Here is a 25380-nt window from a genome sequence, read left to right on the forward strand (position 1 = left end):
AGCAACTAAGTACCAAGACATTATTGACACATATTGAAAACATTTTCCAGTTTCTAAGTTCCAAATCCAAAATAAGTTAGGCTAGTTAGCAAATGAAAATTACGATATGAAATCCAAAATAGAATTTATATTCTAAGATAAACTAGCTAATTATAAATATGAAATCCAAAAAGCAATGTTATTGAGAGTGCTAACTGCTGAGAGGTGATGGGTTTTGGGGTTCTTAAAAGGAGGAACAACTTTGGGATTGATGTTTCTAAATATTTGGGTTTCTTTTTTTGTTTGAACTTTAAACTCAAGTACCGTGGGTTTTTTTTTTTTTTTGAGATTTTCTTTTGACAAAGATGTAAATTTGGGACTTCAATTTGTTATTGGGCTATTGATAACCAATTGGGCTTGTGGGTTTAGTTGGATTATCTTAGCCCAAACCAATCCCATCAAAGAAAAAAAAAAAAAAAAGCTGAAACCAAAAACACATGTTTTGGTAGGATCCCATATGATCTTATGATCCTATACAATCCTACATGATCCTACCATTTTTATGACCCTACTACGATTCTAAACGTTTTGGTAAGGTGAGATTGTAAAATTGTGTGATCCTACGATCCAGATCACAATTTTGACAACCATGGATGCAGCAAGCACGCTCTGAATAGAGGTAGTGGCTGAGCAACCAATGGGTTAGTGGGGAAGCTTGGAAAGATGCTCACAAGGAACCAAAAACGGTTGGTGAATCCCTAGGGACAAAAAGGAGAAATCTCATAGAAATTAAGAGGTATGAAAAGGGGGAGAGGTAGCTAGGAAAAGAACAACAATGGAGAGGGAGATGGAGAAAAGAGTAAGAAAGAAACTAAGAACCAGAGAACAAAAAAAAAAAAAAAAAAAAAAAAACTAAGTGGTAATAAAGAGAAGGAAGATAGAAAACACGACAGAAATAGGGGCACGCATCAGTAGACCACCTTTTCTCTCCCTCATGACATTCCCACCCTCTGAAACTCTGTGAATCAGAACCCAAAATCATTTAGGCCCTTTCTCCAACACGGGTAACTTCAATGGCAGAAGTCTGTAACGAAGTTATCCATATTGGGGTTCGGTTCCCTTTTTAAACCCATTCCTGCTAAACAATCTTTAGTTTCTTTGACACTGTCACTGTTATTTTTTTTTGTTTTTTCGCTGTAGCATTTTATGATATTAACCCTTCTGCTGTGATATCTTTTTCTCTTTCTGCTATATCAATTGCTCTGTTGTAAACCTCTTTTATTTCTGTGGTATTGGCTATTCTACGGTATTAGTTATTCTGCTATATTAGTTATCTTATCTGTGGTATTAATTATTTTCTGCTGTACCAGTTGTTCTGTTGTAGCCTACACTTAGCATATTTTATTGTAGAAGTCATTTTGCTACAATATCATTTGCTGTGCAAGACAGTTATTCTGTCACGACTATATCTACCATGCCCAGCCTGCCGCACTATTCCTGAGTTGTCTCAACATTGGGCATGCTTGGCTTGCGTACAAACTGGCCTACAGTATAACCATCAATGGGCCAATCTCAACTCCTTTACCCATTTAACTTCCAGGTCTTGGTGTAGCAGGCGGGCCCAGGCCCAGGCCCATCAACGCAGAAAGGCCCCCACAATGGGATATGTCCATTTTAAATTAAGGCAATAGCATTATTAATGTGTCAGAGAATCTATATGCACTATCGAAATTGCATACAAAAACAGGCTAAAAAATACCTCAACTTCTTACAATATTAAAGTGTGAGAAAAATCCAGTCCAATCCAATTTGTATACAGCGTAGGCATGTATGGATAAATTCACAATCTATATGAGAAACAAGCCATGCATCTATAATTGATGCAAGATAATTGTTTTTTAAGGCCATCTTATTATTAGAAGTGTTATTACGGTATTTACCCTATTTTGCCACTAAGCTCTATACCTCCCGAACAATTGTCACCAAATAGAATTGTAAGATTGAATTTTACAGTTTCGACCCTTAAAATTTGGAATAATTTTTATTTAGACCCCCTTAAAAAAAAGAAAAAAGAAAAAAAAAAGATTTCTTTCTAATAGGTATATTTTTAAAAAAAATTAATAATAAATATAAAAACTAAAGAGAGCAGAATTATTAGTTTCCAGAATTGATCAAGCAGAGTGGCCATCAAGGCGAGTGTGGGTTAATACTTCCCTTGCCCGGGCGCTCCTATGCTGAAGACGTTGGTGTAGCATCTCTGACATCTGGTTGAAAAATTCAGCATCCCATCTATGAATCAACAATGGATCCTCTGCATAACAGATATATATGGATGTAACAGCACTTTCAACCACCACCATTGCCAGTCCCACCTGATATTTTTACATTCATTCAGTATGTATCATCATGATTATTAATGAAATTAGTTACATTATTACAACATATTTGCATTTAAATTCCAGCTCCTGAAGGGACCCGTTATAAAACTAGGGCTTTCCAGTTAACTAGAATTTTCAGAAGCCAATTAGTAACAAAAAGGAAGAAAAATAAATTTGTTTCAAGTAGTAAGGCTTACCAAGACCATTCCCATCAACATTGCAGTGGACCCAACCATGCTCACTCTGTCCCTCGATTCAAACCATGTCCAAACTCCTGTGCAGGTTCCAGTAACAAGCCCACCCATAAGAGTGCCCATTAGTAGAACAGCACCTGAACAATCATAGGCAATAAGTGCTTCTACTCCAGTTGACTGAAATAACTCCCAAGCATCCCTTGCTGAATGATTAAAGCTTTTGCCATACACAGCAATCTGAAGAGAACAGGGGTTCACTTAAACAGTGTTTTAGAAATGACAGTAGATGATGACAAATGAATTACATTAAGAAACATCATATTATTGATTGAATCCAAAAGGAAGAAAAAAAATTATTTATATAAGAGTCAACCATCCCAGACTGAGGCTGCTCAAATTGTAGAAGAAAGAGATCATGGTAATTGCAAAAGGTTGATATGGTAACCCTTAAATATTATGAGGGGAGCATTTTGAAAGCAAGAGGTGCTAATTTATTGTTTTTGACATTCACATGCATTTCCAATCAGATATTTTAAAGAGAGAGGCAGAGCAACATATATAGGGAAGGCAAAAGCTACTTAAGGTAAGAGAATTTAAGATATTAACTTGAAATGCAATTCAATTTGCAGTAGAAGTTCAAGGCTAGGGTGCCATTTTGTGTTTCTCTGAAAAGGTGGGCTGTTTGTGCAGGTTTTTTTTTCCCTCTTGCACCATCTTTGAAGGTTAAGAGGTTTCTAGGTATTTTTATTTTCTTCAGATGATGACCTTTCCTAAAATAATAAGAAAGAAAAACAATTTAATTTTTTTAAATTTATTATTAAAAAAAAAAAATTTTAAAGGTTTTGTTAAATAAAACTCCAGTCCATACTCCATATTTACATTGATTATTTATAACAATGCACTACTACCAAATAATTATTTTATAGACAAACACAACTAATGCACCCATATGGAATTGAAAGAAGAGTTTTGGCAAACTAATGAATAATGATGTTTTGGCAAAATGCACTTTTTGAAAAATTATATAGGAGACTAGCCTTTTCTTAAAATTGCAAATAGAAGACAGAATTTTTGCCCTTGGAATCATGTCTTTAAGACATGATTTCAACTTTTATGCTACTAAGTTTGCAAAGCTAACTTGGCTTTTAAAAAAATATTTGCAGTGAACTCCTGTTTTGAAGATGCAATTTTAGTTCTGAAGGTGAAATCAATCAGTACACCAGTTTCTGGTTTCAGTCCACTAGGTCATTCTTCCACAACAAATGTATCATGCTTGGCAGCCAAATTGGAGCTTCTAGAAGGGGAGAACAACAGAAAACTGAAGAAACAGAAAGGACCACATGCCTTTACTTTTCTGACTATGCTCAAAACTAAACATTGATGCCATCATCTTCAATTACATAAATCCTGCCAAAGCTGCCGCAGCAATCAGCAGCCCCACCACTGCTATCAACCCCTAATTGCCAACTTACACAAACCCCATGCCACCATCACAAAAGCCAGCACACAAACCTCAACAACCACACACAAACCAAATCTCTACCACAGGCCACCCTTCAAAAACCTCACAACCTACCCAAACATACCTGATACCACAACTGAATCATCACACAACCCCACAAACCACGAACAAAACGCATCTACCATCATGGACTTGCCAAGCTCCACCCCAAGCCATCACAAACACAACCAGCTGAATAACATCCACACAAAGTCAAACCACCCAAACCAAACACCAATCAGCAAAGATTGTTGCCAAAGGCCATCGGTTAGCCCAACCACTACCAACCCATCAAAACCATGCTCAAGAACTACCAAATGACAAACACAATTCACAACCAATTCAACTCTCAAACTAACAAGCACAACCTCCAATCAAATAAATCAATCTGAATCCATACCCAAAATCCAAATGAACCAAAACCCTTACATCACTTGAAACCACCAACTTCTTTTTTTCTCTCCGTATAGCTTTTCAAATTCCATATATTCTATAATTCTCTTGTACCCATATCATTTTCCTCTTTTTTTTATCTATTTTATTTAGGAGAGAAATAAAAAAGAAAAATATTTGATATAACAACATAAACCAAGCCTTAGTCCCAAAATTTTGGGATCAGCTATGTAATCTTTTCAGATTAGTTGTCAACCACATGTATTATTTTCCATTATTCTATGCTATTCAAAGTCTTATTTACTACTTTTGTTGTTTTAAGTCTTCTTCTACCTTTCTTCATTCCCTTTACTAAATCAACTCACTTTTTCTGATTAGTGTATTAATCACTCTCCTTTGCACATGACCAAACCATCCCAAGTGCGCGAGTCACTCTCCCTCATCTTTTCATCAATGAGGATCACCCCTATCTTTGAGACTCCACTTGGTTGGGAGGATGGAAAATTAAGAGGATAGAAAATGTACCCTATGTGTGTTTTGGTAAAGAGGATGAAAATGTGAAAGGATAGAAAATGTTATTTGAAGAAATTTACTATTATACCCTTATTAAATAAGGAGAGGATAGAAAAGATTGAGCAAAATAGTAAATTCCAAAGATACAACATTTTCTCCCCAACTTTTCCTCACAAATACTGAGGAAATATTTTGGTAGGCTTCACCCTCCCCCTTTTTCATCCTCCCGCTTTTCCACCACACCAAGTAAAGTAAAACTTCCAATTTTCCATCCCATTTTCCACCCAAACCAAACCAACCATAAGCAAATTTCCTCATTTCAAATCCTATCTTCCCTTCTAATTCCGCTTATCCATCTTGACATTGATGAGGGAGCTGAGATAGAGGTTGAGGGCAGCTAAGAGGGGGGATGATGTTTAGTAAACTATAATAAAGTTAAAATGTGGAAATCATGTCTTCCACATGGATTTTTTTTTTTTCAAATGCCATGTAAGCCTTGCCAACTCAACAGAAATCACGTCTTTAAGACAACATTTAATTTTTTAAAATAACATTTTTCCAAATTAAACAATAACAATTTCCCAACTTTTTTAAATAACAATATTTAGCAAAAAACCGTGTGATTGGACCCTATGATTGCTTTAGTTATGTTGGGGGGAGATTCCATTTGGTCTAATTAACATTGCTTATACTCACATTCTCACGAATGAAATGATCACTATTTCAAAAACCAAATAAGTTTACCATCCAGATGCAATATCCCAATGAATAAAAAGTCCAAACAAGAACCCTTGTCAATTCAAGTTTAATAGCACAAACCCAATTTATTTGGTTGCATAAGATTTTAAATCCTTTTGTAATAACTCTTGCCGTCGCCTTTTGGGTTGCTCCCTAATACTAAAGCCTTCAATGTGCTCTAAAGCACCTATTTTCACCATGCATGAACCATAAGCATTTTAATTTACTTGAATGTTCTATCTCAATTGGACCATTTTTTATTATGACCTAATGAGCCTATAACCTATTGTTCACATTTTTTGAATCTACTTTCCTAGTGGACCCACTGAACAATCCAAACATCCAGATTCAGATAAATCAACAATGTAAAGTTTGTTAATTGGTTGCCAATGTTCAGCTCCACAAACATAGGCAACACTAAGCTTTCCTTGTACCTTCTTTTTTTTTTCACTGAAATGAGTTGATTGCATGTCCTAATACCAGAAATAATTTTAGCCATTCATATAGCTTACTTACATGACAGAGAAGACAAACAGAGAAGTAATACCTGAACATAGGCATACTTGTTGAAAAAACGAACAAGAGTCTCCACAAGATGAAACAAGAAATCAACACAGCAAAGTAAACACTCATTGTTGCCAATCTTTGACCGAACTCCCCTGATCTGAAATATATTTTGAAAACAAAAAAGGTACTAAATAAACACTAAAATTTGAAAGCAAGATAGTGAAACAGCCACAAAAACTGACTTGCGTACCTCCCACCGTAGAGTGCGAATAGCAGCTGTGAAGAGTGATCCATAGCAAATGCTGCCAAAAGATGTTGTCACAGCATACTGTAAAGACTTGATCAAGGAATTTGGAGGTATTGATGATGCTTCGCGACCACCATGGATGAGAACAAGAAACACCATCCCAGAAACTATAACATGTACAGTGTTACAGAGGACTGCACCAGTCCAAAATAAGCTTACAGAGAGAACCTGGATGCACAAAAGAAATATTTAGTATTATCACTAACTCAGGCTCATTCCAGTGGAAATTTCTTGCAATTCTCATCACAATAACCGATGGAATTAAGAGCAAAACTTGCCAGCTCACCACAAGAAGCCACCAGCATCCACTTTCACCCAAGCTTGAAGCCACAACACCAGCTGCTCCAAAAGACCATAATCCCATCCATAAAAGCATGACAAACATGAATGCATATGCTACTCTCATAACTTCAGGAAGACTCCACACCATCTTCACAGATTTTTGCAACACCAGCATAGTAAATGGCAGTCTATAGATGAACAACATGTACTTAGGTGAACAACTTTGTAGTAAAAGAAGACAGCAGAAGATCTGATTTCTCCAATACTGATTTATCCACAGAATTCATGAGAGAGAGAGAGAGACAACAAATAACTAAGGATAAAAATGTTAATCAAAAGTTGAAAATGGGTCTGTTTCGAGCTGTATTACACAAATCTAGGATGGACTGGTAGGGCATTCATATCAAGGTCCCTAATGGAACTACACAACAACAACAACAATAAAAGCCCTAGTCCCAAACTTTTTGGGGTTGGTTATTTCCAATCATAATAGAGTGACTAAATTTTACACTGGCTGTCAACCTAGTAACCTATCACAACCCTCCTTTTCCCGGGCTTGGGACCGATTGTGAACAAAATATATGACACTAAGCACAAACACAGGTGGAGTTAAGGTCCCTAATGGAACCAAAAACCAAAAATATTGGTGAAAATACATATAAAAAAGAAGTAAATAAGACCTCTACAAGTTACAAGAAAAAAAAAATCAACTAAAAGAAAGCTTCAAACCCCAACAACTTGGTACTACCTGCAGCACATCTCTAACATGTATAGGGGGATATTTGCCCTCTAGCATGATTTGAGAAACTATTTCGTTAGTAAGCACCTTTTTAGAACTATTTAGGAAATTAGCATCTCGAGCCTTGAAGGCTCGAATTTTGAGTGCATATGTGGTCTATTTTCCACGTGGAACTAGAGTCTAAAGAGAAAGATCTGAAGAAAAAAAAGAAGAAGAACCCCGAAGGAAGCAACCCAGAAGAACGAAGAAGAAAACGCCTAGCACTCACAAATTGTTTTTTCTCAGCAAAAGAACTTGAGTTTCTAAGACTAGAGTTCCATGTGGATTTTTTCTTCCACATCAGATTGCCACCACTTACAACTTGAGTTTCACATTAAACTCGAATTTTAGAGCCTCAAGGTGCTAATTTGCTAAATAGCTTTGCAAACTTGACAACTAACTAAAATGTTCCAAAAATAATGCTAAATGCAAAAATCCCCCCCCCCCCCCCAAAAGCAACCAATACAGTACCTTTCCAAATAAGCAAGAATCAGTACACGAAGGCCCCATTTAAAATTTGCCACCCCAAAATTATCATTCACACAAACTCCAACACATTGCTGATATGATAGGATCCCCATATAATATATGCCTTCAGGACCTAGAAAAACCCTGTCATCTCAATTATAGCACGGACAAAATTTTAGGACCCCTTCAAAAGACCACCTATGATTTTAAACCTCATTGAAATGAATGGTGGGTGCTACTTACAAAACATTCATCTCCACTATTCCTGCGAAATCACAATTTTCACATCTGTAGTTTATTTTCAAAATCAAGAAAGGATACAAGGCATTAGAGGTGGAAGCCAAGGCATTTGAATCTAGTCTACTCTTTGCCAAAGATGTAGGATTACAGGAGTTTATTTTAGAAGGGGATTCCATTAATGTGGTTCGTGCCCTTCAAGGATTGTCACCTCCATCAGTTTCTAGGGGTGTCAATTCGGGTTAGCGTGTCGGGTTCATGTCGTGTTGAGATAGAGGTATTCGACTAAATGGCTCAACCCTAACCCAACCCATTTAATAATCGTGTCATGATCCTTCAACCCTAACCCGACTTGTTAATAAGGCGGGTTGACCTAACCTAACCCATTTGACACGCTTAATAAACGAGTCATGTTGGGTTAACACGAATGTAACACAACCCATTTCAACCTGCATAATATTAAATATAACATCCATCTAGAAATAATTTTTTTTACATCCCAAAAAGTAGTGTATACACTTTAAGTCTTCAACCCACATTCAAAATAATATAGTTTAACAAAAATATAGCATTCATCTTGAAATTAGTTCTTTACACTCCAAAAGAAGTGCATACACTTCAACCTAAATTCAAAATGACAAAGTTTAACAAAAATAAAATAACATAGTTCAACAAAAATATAATATCTTTGGAACTCGTCAAATGCTAAGTATCAATATTGAAAAAATTGAGCAAACAGTGAACTAATCATAACTATGACCACGATTATCATCCATAGATTCTTTGTTGATGTCCAAATTCATAACATCTTCCACAAGCTCTTCCAATTTTATTTGTGCAAGTTCTATGCCAAAAAAAAAAAAAAAGTATTAGCAATTCTAGGTTTGTAAAGTTTCAATTTTCAATTATATCCCTTGTAAATTTTTGTAATTACTCACTTTTCTTTTTAAATTTTAAAATATATGTTGGATATAAAAGGTATTTGACATGTCTAAAATAAAATAAATATTTATTTGTTATACGAGTTAAACAGATTGTATTAAGTGGGTCATTTCGAGTTGATACAAATAAATTGGCGTGTCAAATGTGTCTATTGCGAGTTACTCGGATTTACCCACTTATGACACGTTTTTTATCGTGTCGCTTTCGGGTCGACCTGTTTATGACCCAAACCCATTAAGGCCCAACCCGAACCTGAAGAAACCCGTGTTGGGTTCGTGTCGTGTTCGTGAGTTGGGTCGAACATTGACACCCCTATCAGTTTCGGTGACGTCTCTCATCTATGGGATCAAAAGCTCTTGTAATGATGTTTGGAAAGTGTTGTTTTCTCATGTATGTAGAAATGGAAATAGACCTGCCCATCTCTTGGCAAAACATGCTATTAGTATTGTTGACTTTATGGTTTGGATGGAAGAGAATCCTTGTTTTTTGGAACAAGCTCTCCATCATGATGTAATGTTTTCTTTTGTTTAATAAAATTTTTCATGTTACCCATCAAAAAAAGAAAAAAAAAAAAGAAAAAGAAAGGATACAAGGGAGCAAGATCACCAATTTCATACTCATTGTCTAGCATTTTATGAAAAGCCATCAACGAGGAGCAACAATTACAAGGAAATACTAAACCCTAATCCCAATCAACACATCTCTTTAACTCACCGATGGTTCATGAATATGCTTTGCAACAAACACTTCTATTTATTGAAAGTTAAAACATTATGGTATATTTTTCACAAATCGGGATTCAATGATAAAGGTATTCTACAATCATGCACTGATTAAAATATTTTAGGAAAATGCCTTCGCAAACATCTTTGTAAAAAATAAGCTTAATACAAACTCATAAACACAAGGCAGATTCAAATTTTATACCTGTCTATTACCGATATGATATACAAGAATTGCAAAGCAGCACCAATTGCAAACACAACACCCCAGAAGAACTGCTCGCCCCAGAAACACAAAACACTAATCACAGCAAGATATGTAGTCAAAATGTGCACCGTAAACTTCATCATTTGATTCGCACGTGAACCCAGTAACAACAACCAAGCACATCCAAGAGCAGTCCCAACACCACCAGCAACAGCATACATTGGCCAGTAATGCTCCGTCAAGCCCTCATGGTGTTTTGTTATCCCAGCAGCATACTTATCAATGTTTAGCCTATCCTTTTTCTGAAACCTATTGAGCCCAAGAACCGTTAGGCCAAATCCCAAAACAACCATATGAAGCATAAAAACCGCCAACCAGAAAATATCACGCCAGTGACGTGATGACCCGGAAGCCAACGTTTGACCACCATCACCACTTCTCTGACTCCGGCTCACATTCTATAATTATTCACATATTAAACAATTACAATCAGACTAACAAGTTTTCAGTAAAATCATCAAAACACACACAGATTTGGCCACTAATTACTTTTTTTTTTTTTGATAAGTAAAAGATATATTGATAAAAAAGGGAACACCCTAGTGCACAGGAAGTGTACAAGGGAAAAGAAATCAAATACAAAAATTACAAGAGTCTAGGAAATCAATAAAAGAGGGGAAAGATTTATCTTGCAAAGCAAACAACCAATCCCTTAAAGTTCTAAAAAAGAGAAGCTTGAGGGCAGGAATAGAATTCTCAGTATCTTCAAAACATCTACTATTCCTCTCCCTCCAAAGACACCACAATAAGCAATGAGGAATGATGGACCAAATATAACCATTTCGATGACGACCAAAGCTGCCTTGCCAACACCATAACAGCCCCAGAACAGAGTGCGGCATAACCCAAGAAACTCCAAAAAGGCCCAAAACCATAGACCATAGATCCGAAGCAAAAGGACAATGAAGAAATAGATGGTCAACCGATTCACCATTTCTCTTACACATGTAGCACCAATCCAGAATCCACACCTTCCTTTTACGTAAATTATCAATCGTCAAGCATTTCCCTAAAGCAGCAGTCCAAACAAAGAAAGCTACTCTAGAGGGAATCTTTTGCTTCCATATACTTTTCCAAGGAAACCCAATGGAAGCGGTGCCAGCTAAAATTCTATAATAACCACTAACCAGGAAACCCTTAACTTTGTTAGGAATCCAACACATTTTATCCTCACCTCGCCCCCTTATATGCGAACCATAAATAGATGCCATGAAGTCGGACATAGACTCTAGATCCCGAGCATGCACACTCCTAATGAATCTCACATCCCAAAAGAGGACACCATGAGCGAACATCATAAGCTCAGCCACACTAGCATCCTTATTCCTACAAAATCTGAACAAGTCTGGAAATCTAACAGCAAGAGAAGTCTCTCCACACCACCGGTCTTGCCAAAACTTCACTCTAGATCCATCGCCAATATCATACATAATATGGTGAGAGAAAGAAGGCCATCCCTGACTGATATTTTTCCATAAACCAACACCATAAGGGCCAATCACAGCTCTGGAGAACCAGCCCCCCCACATACAACCATACTTTGACTCTATCACTTGCCTCCAAAGGGCATCTACCTCAACCCCAAATCGCCAAAGCCACTTTCCAAGTAAAGCTTCATTGAAAAGTCTAATCTTCCTTATCCCTAAGCCACCCGCATAAATAGGAGAACAAACGGTAGCCCATTTAACCAAATGGATTTTAGGATCCTCTCCAAGACTGCCCCACAAGAAATTCCGCTGGAGCTTCTCAATACGGTTAGCCACACTAGCAGGAATAGGAAATAAAGAAAGAAAATAAGTGGGTAGATTAGATAGGGTGCTTTTGATAAGGGTGACTCTACCTCCCTTAGATAAGTATAAACGTTTCCAACCCGCCAATCTCCTCTCCATTTTCTCTAGAATAGGATTCCATATAGACTTATCCTTGAATTTAGCTCCCAAAGGAAGACCTAGATATTTCATAGGGAGAGAGCCCTGCTTGCAGCCAAGAACAACCAAGAAAAGGTCAAAATCATTGACTACCCCAACCGGAACCAATTCTGACTTGCCCAGGTTGATCTTAAGGCCAGACACCGCCTCAAACCAAATAAGAATCATGCGAAGGAACAAAATCTGATCTAAATCAGCCTTACAGAAAATAAGTGTGTCATCTGCAAAGAGGAGATGAGACACCGCCATGGATCTTCCCTCCAAGTTACCTACACTAAAGCCCGACATGTGACCTTCAAGCACTGCTTTGTCCAACATACGACCAAGAGCTTCCATCACCAAAACAAACAACAAAGGAGACAACGGATCACCTTGCCTCAAGCCTCTGGTGCTACCAAAAAAACCACAAGGAGAGCCATTGATCAAGATGGAGAAGCGGACAGTAGAAAGACAAAAGCGAATCCATTGTCTCCATTTGGCAGAGAAACCACTTCTTTCTAACATCTGAAGCAGAAAATTCCAGTTTACATGGTCAAAAGCCTTCTCAACATCCAGCTTACAAATCAGCCCCGGCAACCCAGACTTCAATCTACTGTCAAGGCATTCATTAGCAATAAGAACAGGATCAAGGATTTGTCTGCCCCTCACAAAAGCATTCTGAGATGCAAAGATTATATCCCCCATCACCAAGCGGAGACGATTAGCCAAAACTTTAGCAATAATTTTGTAAACCCCCCCAACCAAGCTAATGGGCCGAAAATCTCCAATCTCATTAGCTGCATGTTTTTTAGGAATAAGAGTAACAAAAGTTGTGTTTAAGCTTTTCTCAAACTGACCATTGGCAAAAAAATGATGAAAAACAGCCATGAGATCCGGCTTAACAATCCCCCAGCAAGCTTGGAAAAAAGCCATAGGGAAGCCATCAGGACCAGGGGATTTATCACCATGAAAACTTTGAATAACATCAAAGATTTCTGCCTCTTCAAAAGGCCTCTCTAACCAATCCGCATTCTCCCCAGATATCATTGGAAAAACCAACGAATCCGGAAACGTCCGCTCAACCTGCTGCTCAGAGTACAAATTCATGAAGAAATGAGAAACGTAGTCTGCAATTATACCCTGATCCGACGACAAAGTACCATTAACCATAAGGCTTTCGATGGCATTATTTTTCCTGTTGGAATTAGCCATTCTATGAAAGAATTTGGTATTGGCATCCCCTTCTTTCAAATGCAACACCCTAGACTTTTGTCTCCAACTAGTCTCTTCCATAAGAGTCAACTTTTCAATATCTGAACGAAGGTTAGATTGAGCTAACTTCTCCTCAGCAGATAAACTATGAATCTCCTCTTTAGCATCCAAATCAATCAACTTACTCCAAAGGGCCTGTTTCTTAAAAGTGACATTGCCAAACTCAGTTTCATTCCACTTTTTTAAGTCCGACTTCAATGCAGCCAACTTCTTAGCAAGAATAAAACTAGGGGTACCAAGGAACAAATAGGAAGCCCACCACTCCTTCACTTTGTCTACAAAGTTATCCACCCTTAACCACATATTTTCAAAACGGAAGGGAATTCTGCCTCTTCGCTGACACCCACCCTCTAACGAAATAGGAAAATGGTCAGAAAGAACTCTAGGCATCCTTTTTTGGGTGAACTGAGAGAAGTGATCAGCCAAAAGAGGGGAGAAAAGGAACCGGTCTAGCCTAGAAGCTGAGGAAGTATTAGACCAGGTATAAAGGCCCCCTACCATATGAATATCCAACAACCCATGCAAAGAAACAAAGTCAGAAAAACCAAACATAGACCTGGAGAAGCTGGCAGCCCCCAAACGCTCAGAAGGAAAGCGGATAATATTAAAGTCCCCTCCAAGGCACCAAGGCAAATCCCACCAACTGATCAGCCCGGTTAGTTCCTCCCACATCAACCTACGCCTATTGTTCAAATTAGGCCCATATACACCTGTGAAAGCCCACTCAAATTGGTCGCCTACATTTTTAAACTTGCAGGAAACTGAAAAATGCCCCACCGCTTCCTCCACCTTTTCCACAACCCGACTATCCCACATCAATAAAATTCCTCCCGAAGCACCTTCAGAGCCCAGGTACAACCAATTGACATAAGGACAACTCCAAATACTTCGAACAGTACCTCTAGAAATCCACTCTAGCTTGGTCTCTTGCAAACACACAATATCAGCCTTCCAGGATCGCAACAAGTTACGAATCTGAAGCCTCTTGTCAACTTCGTTCAGACCTCTGACATTCCAGGAAATAAGCTTTAAATTCATTGAGCAACGGAAAGAACCCGATTCCTATTAATACCACATCGCCTAGAAGATGAAGAGCCATAATTAATAGAACTAAACAACCCTTTCAACTCTCTTAAACCTTTCACCCCCGAACCTTTTGAACCACACGATTTCTTTTTCACCTCAGCCCTCCGATATAATTCAGCTTCAACAGCCAATAAAAATTCTGTTGCTTGATCTTCTAAACCCACAAGTGACGTGCCAAGGAAGCTATCAAAGTTATTGAATCTCTTTTGAAACCAATCGGAGTAAGGTTCCTGACTCCTTGAAGTGTCCACACCCACAACACTATCCCCATCTACAAGAGACTGCTTCTCCTTGGCCAAGGGTAGAGAAAAAGCAATTGGATCAACCACTAGGGGCTGATTAGCTTCCTCTGAGAAGGAATCCGAAGCCCAATCCTCCACCAAAACATCATCTTCTTCGAACAGAGCCAAAGACATGTTCGTGACTTCAGAAAAATCCAACGTAACAAGCTGTTGTTGCTTTTCCAAAACCTCTGTAGCTTCACAAGGAGGCAAAGCAATCTGCACCGGAACCTCAACCCTCCTCCCATCGCGTAATTCAAGAAACCACTGCTCCGAGTTTCCCCATTTCTTGTCAAAAATGCCGGAATGCTCCTGGAGAAACAGTCGGGGATCAAGCATTAAGCTCTCATCGTGAACTGTGGAGCAAACCGACCCATTCCTGAACTCCTCGGACTCGTCGGAGCCGAGAAGCACAGACTCGGCTACATCGGAAACAAGATTCGAGTCCGTCGTCGCCGGTGGCTCAAACCTGGCTTCGACGGACTTGTCGGTTCTGAGAGAATGGGCAGCGGCGACATCGGAGACCTCATTCCTGGCCTCCTCGGACTCGTCGGAGCCGAGAAGCACAGACTCGGCTACATCGGAAACAAGATTCGAGTCCGTCGTCGCCGGTGGCTCAAACCTGGCTTCGACGGACTTGTCGGAAAAGAGAGAATGGGCAGCGGCAACATCGGAGACCACCGACGACCTCAGAGGCAAAGTCGAAGGGCACGGCGACGACTGGAAGGATCTCGCGCCAGGACTTAACCAATCTGGAGGATGGGTCTCTCGCGACGGGCAGGTCATGGTAGTCGGAAGTTCTTTACAAGCAGTTCTTCTGGGCTGCCAGACCAACGAAGTCTTGGGCTTAAGTTTGGGAACATGAGGTGGGTTAAGTGGGGGGGCTTCAGCTAGAGCATTGGGCTTAAAGACAACTTTCAAGGGCCCAACACCAGAACAGCCCACTTCCTTAATGTTTGAACTCTTAATGTCCCACTTGCCATTCAGCCCACGTACCAAAAGTAAAGAAACTTCCAGCGAGAGGGGAGAGTCAGCCATTGTAAGAGCGTCATCCTGAAGATTAAGCGTGACTTCATCCTCAGGAACTGTGCTTACCTGCCCAGCACCCCTATCACGCAAATCCAGGCTCTGAGACTTCTGACTGCTCAATCTAGACTTGTGAGCTAGATTTGATTTGATAGAATTTTGAATATTGGGCATTGCAAGCTTACCAGTTCTACTACCACCAAAGGATTTCCGATCACCTTCCACCGCTGCCGCCAGAAAAGACTTATGCTTTCTAGACTTTTGCAAAGACGGAAACGGGGCAGAAAGAGGTGGCAACTTGACGCCAGGAGAGACGGGAGCAATGGCCTTGCGAAGATGAAAGCCAAAACCTCTCCACCCACTACCCAGCTTTCCTTCTGGTACAATGATGAGGCCCTTCCGACGACCATGAAGAAGCTCAGAGATCATAAGAAAGCTTCCATGTGTATTGAATCCCATTTGCAAAATCAAAACCTTATTACCATCCCTGAAGGTTCTAGCAAAGTTATCAGGACGGGTATTTGACAAGTGATCCTCCATATACGTAAGCAACCGAAAAGCACTCTCTTTTCCCATGAAAACCGATCGGAGAGAATCCTTATACCTTTCAAAAATGCGTAACAAGAAGAAAGAACCACCCTCTTCCACAGAAAATTCAAACGATTTGGATTCGAGAAAAAAGAAAATGGAACCACCCATAGTTTCAGAACTCAAATACAGAAGATCACAAAGAAAGAGTTTGAAAACACAAGCCTCAAAATCCAAGAAAATAAGTCTGTACACTTGCTACCTCAGTTAGAACAGAGGTTTCAGAAATTGAGATTCATTAAATTAAATACATGTTTTTATTAACTTTTAAAAATTAGAAACTGAAAACAGCATTTTGCATGTTTTCAGTTTCCTTCACATATTGAGATTTGGCCACTAATTACTGAATTACAATCAGACTCACAAGTATTCAAAAAATACATCAAAACACACATATAGTTAGTTTTGCCACAAATTGCAGAATTACAATCAGACTAACAAGTACTCAATAAATAGATCAAAATACACATAGTTAGTTTTGCCACAATTGCTGAATTACAAACAGACTCACAAGTATCCAATAAATACATTTAAACACACACAGTTAGTTTTGCCACTAATTGCTGAATTACAACCAGACTCACAAGTATACAAAAAAATAAAAATAAAAATACATCAAAACACACATAGTTAGTTTTTCCACAAATAAAAAGCCTCAACTGTGTAAACACAGAAATTAAACTGATTCTAAAAAAAAAAAAAAGCAACTTTTTTTTTTTTTTAATAAAATTGGAAATGAAAATTGGGTTTATAATAAATCAGCAATCAGATATTGATAAAATGATGGGTGAAAGAGTCAAATAAAAAAGAAAAAAGAATTTGAAGCAATGAAATTAGTAAATAGTAATAAAAGAGAAGAGTAGCCAATGGGTCTCACCTGATCGGTGGCGGAGGAGGAGGAAGAGGAGGAGATGGGGCTCCGAGACTGAGAGTCGCTCATGGTGTGAGAATCAAACACCAATTCAGAGCCATATTTATGGTCAGAGACAGAGAAAGTCAATGGAGACTTTGGGGTTTTAGATTAAATAAAATGGAGGAGAGGGGGAAAACTGAAACTCAACGGCTAAGAGAGAGAGAGAGAGAGAGAGAGATATGCGAATGTGCCAGTCAGTAGTCGGTTTGTCTGTCTGACCTCTCACTCTCATCTCATTGGAGGCGGAGGTTAAGCTTTCTATGTTTTACCCAAATACTATTTATAACCCAATTCCAATTCCAATGCAGAAGACATGGATTATAAAATCTGGTGTGGATATGGATATTCAGTTATTTCAACCTTAAAAATCTCTTATACAAAAACAATATATTTTACAGTTGAGCTAACTCATATCCAATATTTAAAAAAAAAAATTTATCAAGTGTAAATAATTATCTCACTAAAATAAAGGGTAAGATTTCTTCTTAAAACTAAATTAAATTGATAATTTTAAATTGAATTTTAAATTGATAATTATTTATAAAAAGAAAATACTAAAAAATTGATAAATCTAAAATTAATATAATCTTGATAATATTATAAATTAAAATTAAAGTTGATAATATTATAAATGAGAAAAACTTGAGAAGCGGAACTACTTGGGTTTTCTCCTCCCCGTCAATGTTAGAGCTTTTCTCTGCTTCTGCGTTTTTTTTATATTATCTCAATTAATTTTTGTATGTTAAATATTATCCCTTAATTTAAGAAATATATCCTAAAAAATAAAAAATAATGTTAATTTTATTTTATTTAATGATAAGAATGAATTAGAGTCCCAATAGTATACTATTCCTTTTTAGTTCTTTAAAAATCTAAAAATTTAATAAAATTTCTGCAATTTGATGAAGTCACGTGACTCAACCACGGCGTCTAAACCCAACTTTTATTATATATAATATGATATTAAAAAGAAGTTTTGAAAATGGTCTATTTGTTCTTGACACATATCAAATCTATTTGTTCATAACACATCAAATTTTGTATACTTTTATGTTATTTACACACATTGAATTTCATATATTCTAGTAATAATTTTTTTTAATTCCCCTCTTAAATATCATGCATTTGTGGGATCCTCTTAAACTTCAAAAGTAAGGGCCGTTTGGATGGAGAGGAAGAGGGAGTGGAGGGAAGTAGAATTGAATTGACTAAAAATAGACTAATTTTTTACCAAATCTACACTACTCTACTCTACTCTACTCAATCCAGATGGATCATAAGTAATGTCCCCTATTTCCTCTCCAAAAAAAAAAAAAAAAAAAAAAAAAAAAGAGTAATGTCCCTTCGTTAACTATGGCAATAGTCAAAAGTTTTGTAAATCAATTAATTGGCACTTTTTAGTATTTTCAAAGAAAACATCCAAGTTTTAAATTTTCTCTTCTTCAACTATTGAATTATCAAAAACTATTAGTATTCTTTCTCAAAAAAAAAAAAAAAAACCTATTGGTATTAAACACTATATCTCAAACCTTTAAATTTCGGTCAAATTTAAATCCAAATAAGTATAAGCGTGTCTAATAGAAATTTGAATTTTCATCGAATTTTAACGGAAGGAGGGCAAGTGCTTATTTCACTACTAAGGGATACATTGCTTAGTTTTGTGGTTTATAGAAGACATTGCATCGGCAACATAGTTAAGGGGAGAAGTGCAATTTGAAGAAAAATAAATAAAATAATTGTATGTTATTAAGTATTAGCCTTATCTAATACATGGTCCAGATTTTTTTTTTTTTTTTTTTTTTTTTTTTTTTGAGAAGAATGTCAAAAACTTTGTAATTCAACTAGCACATTATGACATTATGTTTTTCCTCGACACACACACACAAAAAGAAAAAAAAGCACATTATGTTATTTTTGAGAAAAACAATTAAAATTTAAATTTAAATTCCCTATGTCCATTATAACTAACAAATTTATCTAATATAGGTAAGATTGGGTGTAAACTTCAAAGTGAACAAATTTTTATCAGTTTTCATCTGCACCCACTATTAATATTACATTTTTATTCACCAATAATCACTCACTTATCATATGTTTGTAAAAATACATTGTAATATAGTTTGTGGTTTTAGCTTTTTCCAAAACATATTGATCGAACGTAGATAGAATGAAATAAGAGCAAGTTAACACTTACACACATTGGGCAATTTCTATATAAATCTCAGCCCCCTATGCTTTTTTTTTTTTTTTTTGTTCGTTGGTAATTTTCATTCTCTCTCTGTTGTGCTCTTTATGTATACGATATACCTTCTTTCTTCTTGTCCTGTTTTTTTGTAGTTTCAGTGAAAGGGACTGTTTGAAGGAAGCTAGGATTCCATGCAAACGATCGATAGGGACTGTGGAACAAGAATTTATCTATACTATTTGTAGGGACTAGGTTGAGCACTCCTCTATTAGATGAGTGGACTCAAGCCCAACTAGCCCAATACAATAAATTTATAGAGAATGGGTTTAAGAACTAGGCCTTAGTGAGGGTTACAACAACTAGACATGGTTATGTGTGGGTTGAATAATAAGGACGTAGGCTAAAGTATGAAATTCTATCCTCGGGCATTTCTTCTAAGGAACTTATTGTTCTTATTCTTTCTTCCATGCTTGGTTACAAAGGTTTCCAAGATCATGCAAATTGCTCCCGTCTTCTCCTTCTAATTCCCAATCCCCTTTTCCTGGAGTATTTCTCACATTATATATCCCCTTCCAGTCTTTCTTGGCCCTTCATCTGTTGATCATGCAGGTCATTACTCGAGTGCTTGTCCTATCAGCCACCTTTCCAAACCTTTTGTGAGTTGCAGCAACCAAGACCGCACTGTTCAGGGGTCATTTCCTCATTAATGCGGCCAGAACGTTAGTTGAGGGCATTTAATGCGGAGGTGACAGTTTCTCCATAAATTGCTCCTACACCATGCTCCCATGGATGTCTTACTGTACTTGTCCTTTTTCTTGGGACGCTCTGGGAGGCTGCCTTTGATGGCGTGCCGTTCTTCCCTTCTAAGATCTGGGATCGCCAAGAACAGGATCGACCTCGGCGATGTTTCTAGGCCATTTGCGCTTTCTTCGTTCGTCCTCGGCCATTTCTTCCTCCTCAGCATGGGCCTTGGGCTTAGTATAAAGTGGGCCGGGGTTGTCAAATTCTTTGACCCCACACTATTATTTAAGGGGCTTCTCCTGTTTGGATTCCTCATTTTTTTAGTTTAAAAATGTCCCTACACCCCTATGTTTAAGTAAAGACAAAACTAAAGGACAATCCGGTAAAAATGCAACTCTAACTCCCACTAAAACATTGCCTAAAAAATAGGATCACTCTCCTATTAATTTTCAAATTGGTTTATTCACTTATAAATTAGATTTTTGAAATAAAAATTATATATATAAAAAATAAAAAATAAAACACAATTTTTTTTTCTATAAAATAGGACCACTAACCAAAAAAAAAAAAAAAAGCCTCATTGCACACATGAAGCGCGTGTGATGAGGCTAGTTAAAAATTTATGAATCTTATTCTGAAGTGGAAGAAGAAATGATTAATTCTAGCATCATATGTTAAACCTTCTAAATATTCTACATATGTTTTAATTTTTTTTTTTTATATATAATGTAGGTATAGATTTCTTCTTCTTCGTGTTTTTTTCCCATGAAAGGAAGATCGATCCATAGAAAATATTATGATCAAATAGTTCATGCGCGCGTATGACTCATATATATATTCAATAGGTTTTTTTTTTTTTTTTTCTCGTTTATCATTTTAGTTAGAATTTGATCAAAAATTAGTTAATTGGATCATTATCATTAATAATTAAAAATTAATGGGTACATATGTATAGTATGACCTAGCTAGCCTGTCAATTTTTTTGAAACAGAAGCATTCTATTCAATTAATCAGAAAAATTAGCATCTTGGTACAAAGTTTTCCTAGCTATTAGAGGTACATCTTCCATCTAATACATATCATCACTAATATTCCTTGCAAATTGAGCTAATACATGAGCTACCCTATTCCCCCCCCCCCCCCCTCCTAGTGCATTCAATCCTTACCCATTGCAAATTTCTAATCAAATGATGAATATCCCCAATTACATTCCCAAGCATTGACTGATCATCATTCAGAGCTGAAATAGCTTTCTTGGCAGAGCTATTATCCCCTTCGATGACTAATTCAGAGAAGCCAGCATCCACAGCAAACTCAATGGCTTTTCTACATGCAAGTAACTCAACCTCCTCATTGCAAAATACCTCAGGTCCCTTAGTTGCCATAACCGCACCTTTTTCATTCCGGATGACTGCTTCAAATCTAGAGCTGTTGAGGGCCGAGAACAAGGCTGCATCAAAATTAATCTTGAAGACTGAAGGTGGAAGGGGCTGCCAGGTATCCCGATTAGGCTGCCTTACTTGCTCAAGTCCCATCAGGTCTGTTGCAGTTCGAAACTCCTCAAGAAACTCTCTTGCACAGTTGTTTAACCACCCCGGATCATGAAACTTACCTCCATGCACAACCCTATTTCATTAATTCAAAATCAACCATGCTTGGACTAGCACTACCTCCATTTCTTGAGACTCAACCTAATCCAGCAAGTACTCCATTAATTGAAGCATATCAGCCATGCCCGAGCCTCCTTTCTATAGAATTTTTAAGCTTCTAGCCCACACATCCTTAGCCACAGCACATTCCCAAAGAGCATGGACAGCTGATTCCGGAAATCTTAGACAAATTGGGCACATTACATCATCAATTATTCTTCTCTTTGACAGATTCAGCTTTGTTGGCAAAATATCATTGCAAGCTCTCCACCCAAACACTTTAATCTTATTTGGAATTCGAAGCTTCCATAGTGCAGACCAAATTCCCTTCCCAATATAGCCCTTTGAACTCTCAGCTACTTCCTCCTCTCAGTACCTCCTTAGCCACCTTGTATACGGACTTAACAGTAAATAACCCTTTCTTGTGATGCAGCCAGATCATAATGTCTTCCACATGTCTTCAACTGAGCTGTATTCTACAAATTGCTTCAGCATCCTCTTTCTCAAACATGTCCATGATAAATTCAGACCTCCATGCATGCAAGTCTTGATCAATCAATTCAACAACAATCATCTCTCTAACTTCATCCTTAACTAGATGCAAAGGCGCATTTGTTGGATAATTCAATATCCATTTATCCCCTATAATCCAAACTGAATGGCCATTCCTAAGCTAGCCTGTCAATTTTATCTTATTTAAGTAATAATAATAATAATGGGATTACTTCACATTAATAAACATGAAGTGGGGGCATTGTATATTAGAATATGGGACACACTATATATGCTCAGGAGTAAATTTCGAAGTCAGCTAAAATGTATTGAATGTGTTGGGAAATTAATAATTGCATGAAAGTAGAGCAAGTTGGAAAATGAGTTGAGTTATAGAGGTTTAAAGCTTGTGTTGTATATCCAAGAGTTAGATCATTTTGGATACATAACACTGTCTCTTTCTTTAAGACCATTTTTCCTCTCCCCGTGTGTGTATGTGTTATACTTAATATTCTAATAAAAAAAAAAAGTAGAGCAAGTTGACACGCATGCATTTGGCAATTTCTATATATGTAGTTCTTTATCTGCCTAGCATTTTTTTTTTTTTTTTTTTTTTTGCTGAATAAAAATTTTATTTATGAATATCATAGTACAAAAAAAGGGAGAGCCTAAAGCCATCTTTCTCCACAGCCTGAGTAACTAGGGGAGGGACCCTAGAGATAGGAACTACCCAATTAACAAAAGCCGCCCATTGGGCTAAAAGATGGGATCGAACATTCCAGTTTCTGTACATAAAAGAAAAGGAAAAAACATCAAAACACTTTACAAAATCCAAAATATCTGCAATCACCTCTGCAATACTCCAGTGAGGTTTCATTCCTGTATTACTCAATGGATCTTTCACATTACAAGCATCTCCTTCCGCAACGATTTTAGAAAACCCATTTTCAATGGCTCTCTTAATGGCACAAAGTGCTACCTTTGCTTCACCCACCAGAGGACTACTCGGTTCAACTTGTTCAGCCCAAGCAAAAATCAAATCTCCTTTTTCATCCCTGCCCACTATAGCTAGAGAAGTTTTTTCTTCTCTTACAGTAGCATCAAAATTTAACTTAACCCACCCATTTGGGGGAGGCTTCCATATCGCTTTCCTTATAGGGCTATTTAGTTGTCTTTCTAGGCTTGCTTATCTTCAAAAGATCTCAAAATTTGTCTAGAAAGCTCCAAAGGATTGGAACTCTTTCCTTCAACCCTGGTTTTGTTCCTTGTCACCCAAATTTGGTCTAAGACTATTAAATCATAGAGCTGGAAGTACTTTACATCAAAATCATCTAGACCAAGCAGGGCTTTAGGATTTAGAATTATCTTTATCCAATCAAAGATGGAAATGTTACCTATATCCTGGAGATTGAGTGGCCATGGAGCAAGGAGTCAGATTTAGGATGCCCAGTCACATTGAAGGAAAATTGTGATCAAGAGTTTCCGGGACATTTTTGCACAAACAACAATTAGTGGAAGGAATGGAGAACCTATTGTTTATAACTACACAGGTTGGAAGAACTCCCCAAGCTAGTTTCTAGCTAGCTCCTCCTAATTAAACACAATGTATCTTCTTAATTTCTTGCTACTACCCATTTTCTTTGTATGTAGTTTTAGCGACAATGAAGCTAGCTAGCCAGGGACTGGACAACTATATTTTTATTTTTGGTGTTTTAAGAGAAAGCCATAAGATTATATATGCACTTGTGGTGCTGCCTGTTCTGCTTTTGGTTTTGAGGTGTTATTAATTACTAGTAAGGGTTGCATGTGCAAGGCACGTGTTGCACCTTAAGTGAGAAAATTTAATATAGATTTTTTTTTGAAGTAGTATCAAACTATGTATTTAAATTTAGAATAGTTATTTAACATATGGCTATCTATTTAATATGATAATTTCTTAGGAGAAGGTATTGGTAGTAAATGATACCATGTCAGCGGTATCAAAATCCAATAAGTATGAGACATGTCAGTAAAAAATAACTAACCCACTAACAATTGAAAGACATGTGTTAGTGGGTAGTTATTTTTGCACACATGTCTCTCGTTTATTGGATTTTGATACGGATAACGTAGTATCATTTGATACAAAATATTTTTTCATTTCTTAGAACCTATTTACTAAAGATAGTATCTACTCAGAAAAAAAAATTTACTAAGAATGATAACAAATGTCATCATCTTCCAACAATTAACAACTAAGTTTTGATAAAAAAAAATTGTCACAATATTTAAAGTTTCGCAATAAATGATGACATATGCTATAATTGAAACTCTTCGTCAAATTAAATACCTACAACCATTTGCAATGAATATTTTATTATTCATACTTCCTTCTTTATTATTTTATTTTATGAGCCTAACTACGATACTTAGCTTACTTAATTTTTAATAAAAACCTTTTTAAGAAAGAAAACAAATAAAGAAAGAACAAAATAACAAAAGACATATGTCATTGAAGTTTCTATTAGATAAAATTATAAATCTAGAATATTTAAACCACTAATAAATTAGTGTTCTCTAGGTAACAAATAGAATACCATACATCACTATTTTTGCTTTCTAAGTATGACTAACACATAAAACTCAAAAATAACGAAGAAAATTTTTGAGACATTAAAATTTAGTGAGGCATTTTAGATATTGCACCATGAAATATTTTAGGAATCATAATATTTTGTTAGGGTTTAAGTAAGAGAGTAACAGCAGAGACTATATACTAGTCTACAAAATATAAAGGAGAAAATTATTCAATTTTAAAGTTGGGGGATAAAACTACCCCAAACATAAAAGAGGAAAGTACTTTTTTCCATAATTCTTTTTTGTTGGGAAAACTCTGTGTTTTTTACTTTAAACAATGTGTTAAAAAAAAAAGTCAACCCAAGAAAACTATTCTTAAAACTATGAATTTTGGCTCAACAAATTGGCTAAACAAGAAAAAAAAAAAAGTCAGGAACACAATAAAAGTCACGATATTTTTTCAATACCTTTATTTCA

The 25380-nt window shown here is 36.8% G+C and overlaps 1 protein-coding gene across 2 annotated transcripts; it reads right to left on the bottom strand.

Annotated features, from left to right (window-relative positions):
- Window positions 1-1725: 1725 nt before the first annotated feature.
- LOC126690296 (uncharacterized) lies at window positions 1726-17601 on the bottom strand. Of its 2 annotated transcripts, none has more exons than XM_050385411.1 (7): window positions 17245-17601; window positions 10145-10605; window positions 6797-6980; window positions 6454-6678; window positions 6244-6360; window positions 2555-2788; window positions 1726-2351 (listed from the first exon to the last, which is right to left on the bottom strand). In XM_050385411.1, the coding sequence occupies exons 1-7, from the start codon at window positions 17305-17307 to the stop codon at window positions 2151-2153; spliced, it is 1485 nt and encodes a 494-aa protein (XP_050241368.1). In that variant the 5' UTR covers window positions 17308-17601; the 3' UTR covers window positions 1726-2150. The 2 variants fall into 2 exon arrangements, with proteins under 2 accessions (XP_050241368.1, XP_050241374.1); XM_050385417.1 differs by having other exon boundaries at window positions 10145-10456; window positions 17245-17600.
- Window positions 17602-25380: the final 7779 nt, after the last annotated feature.

This window comes from Quercus robur, chromosome 1 (genome assembly GCF_932294415.1).
Source record: "Quercus robur chromosome 1, dhQueRobu3.1, whole genome shotgun sequence".
Classification (NCBI taxonomy): domain Eukaryota; kingdom Viridiplantae; phylum Streptophyta; class Magnoliopsida; order Fagales; family Fagaceae; genus Quercus; species Quercus robur.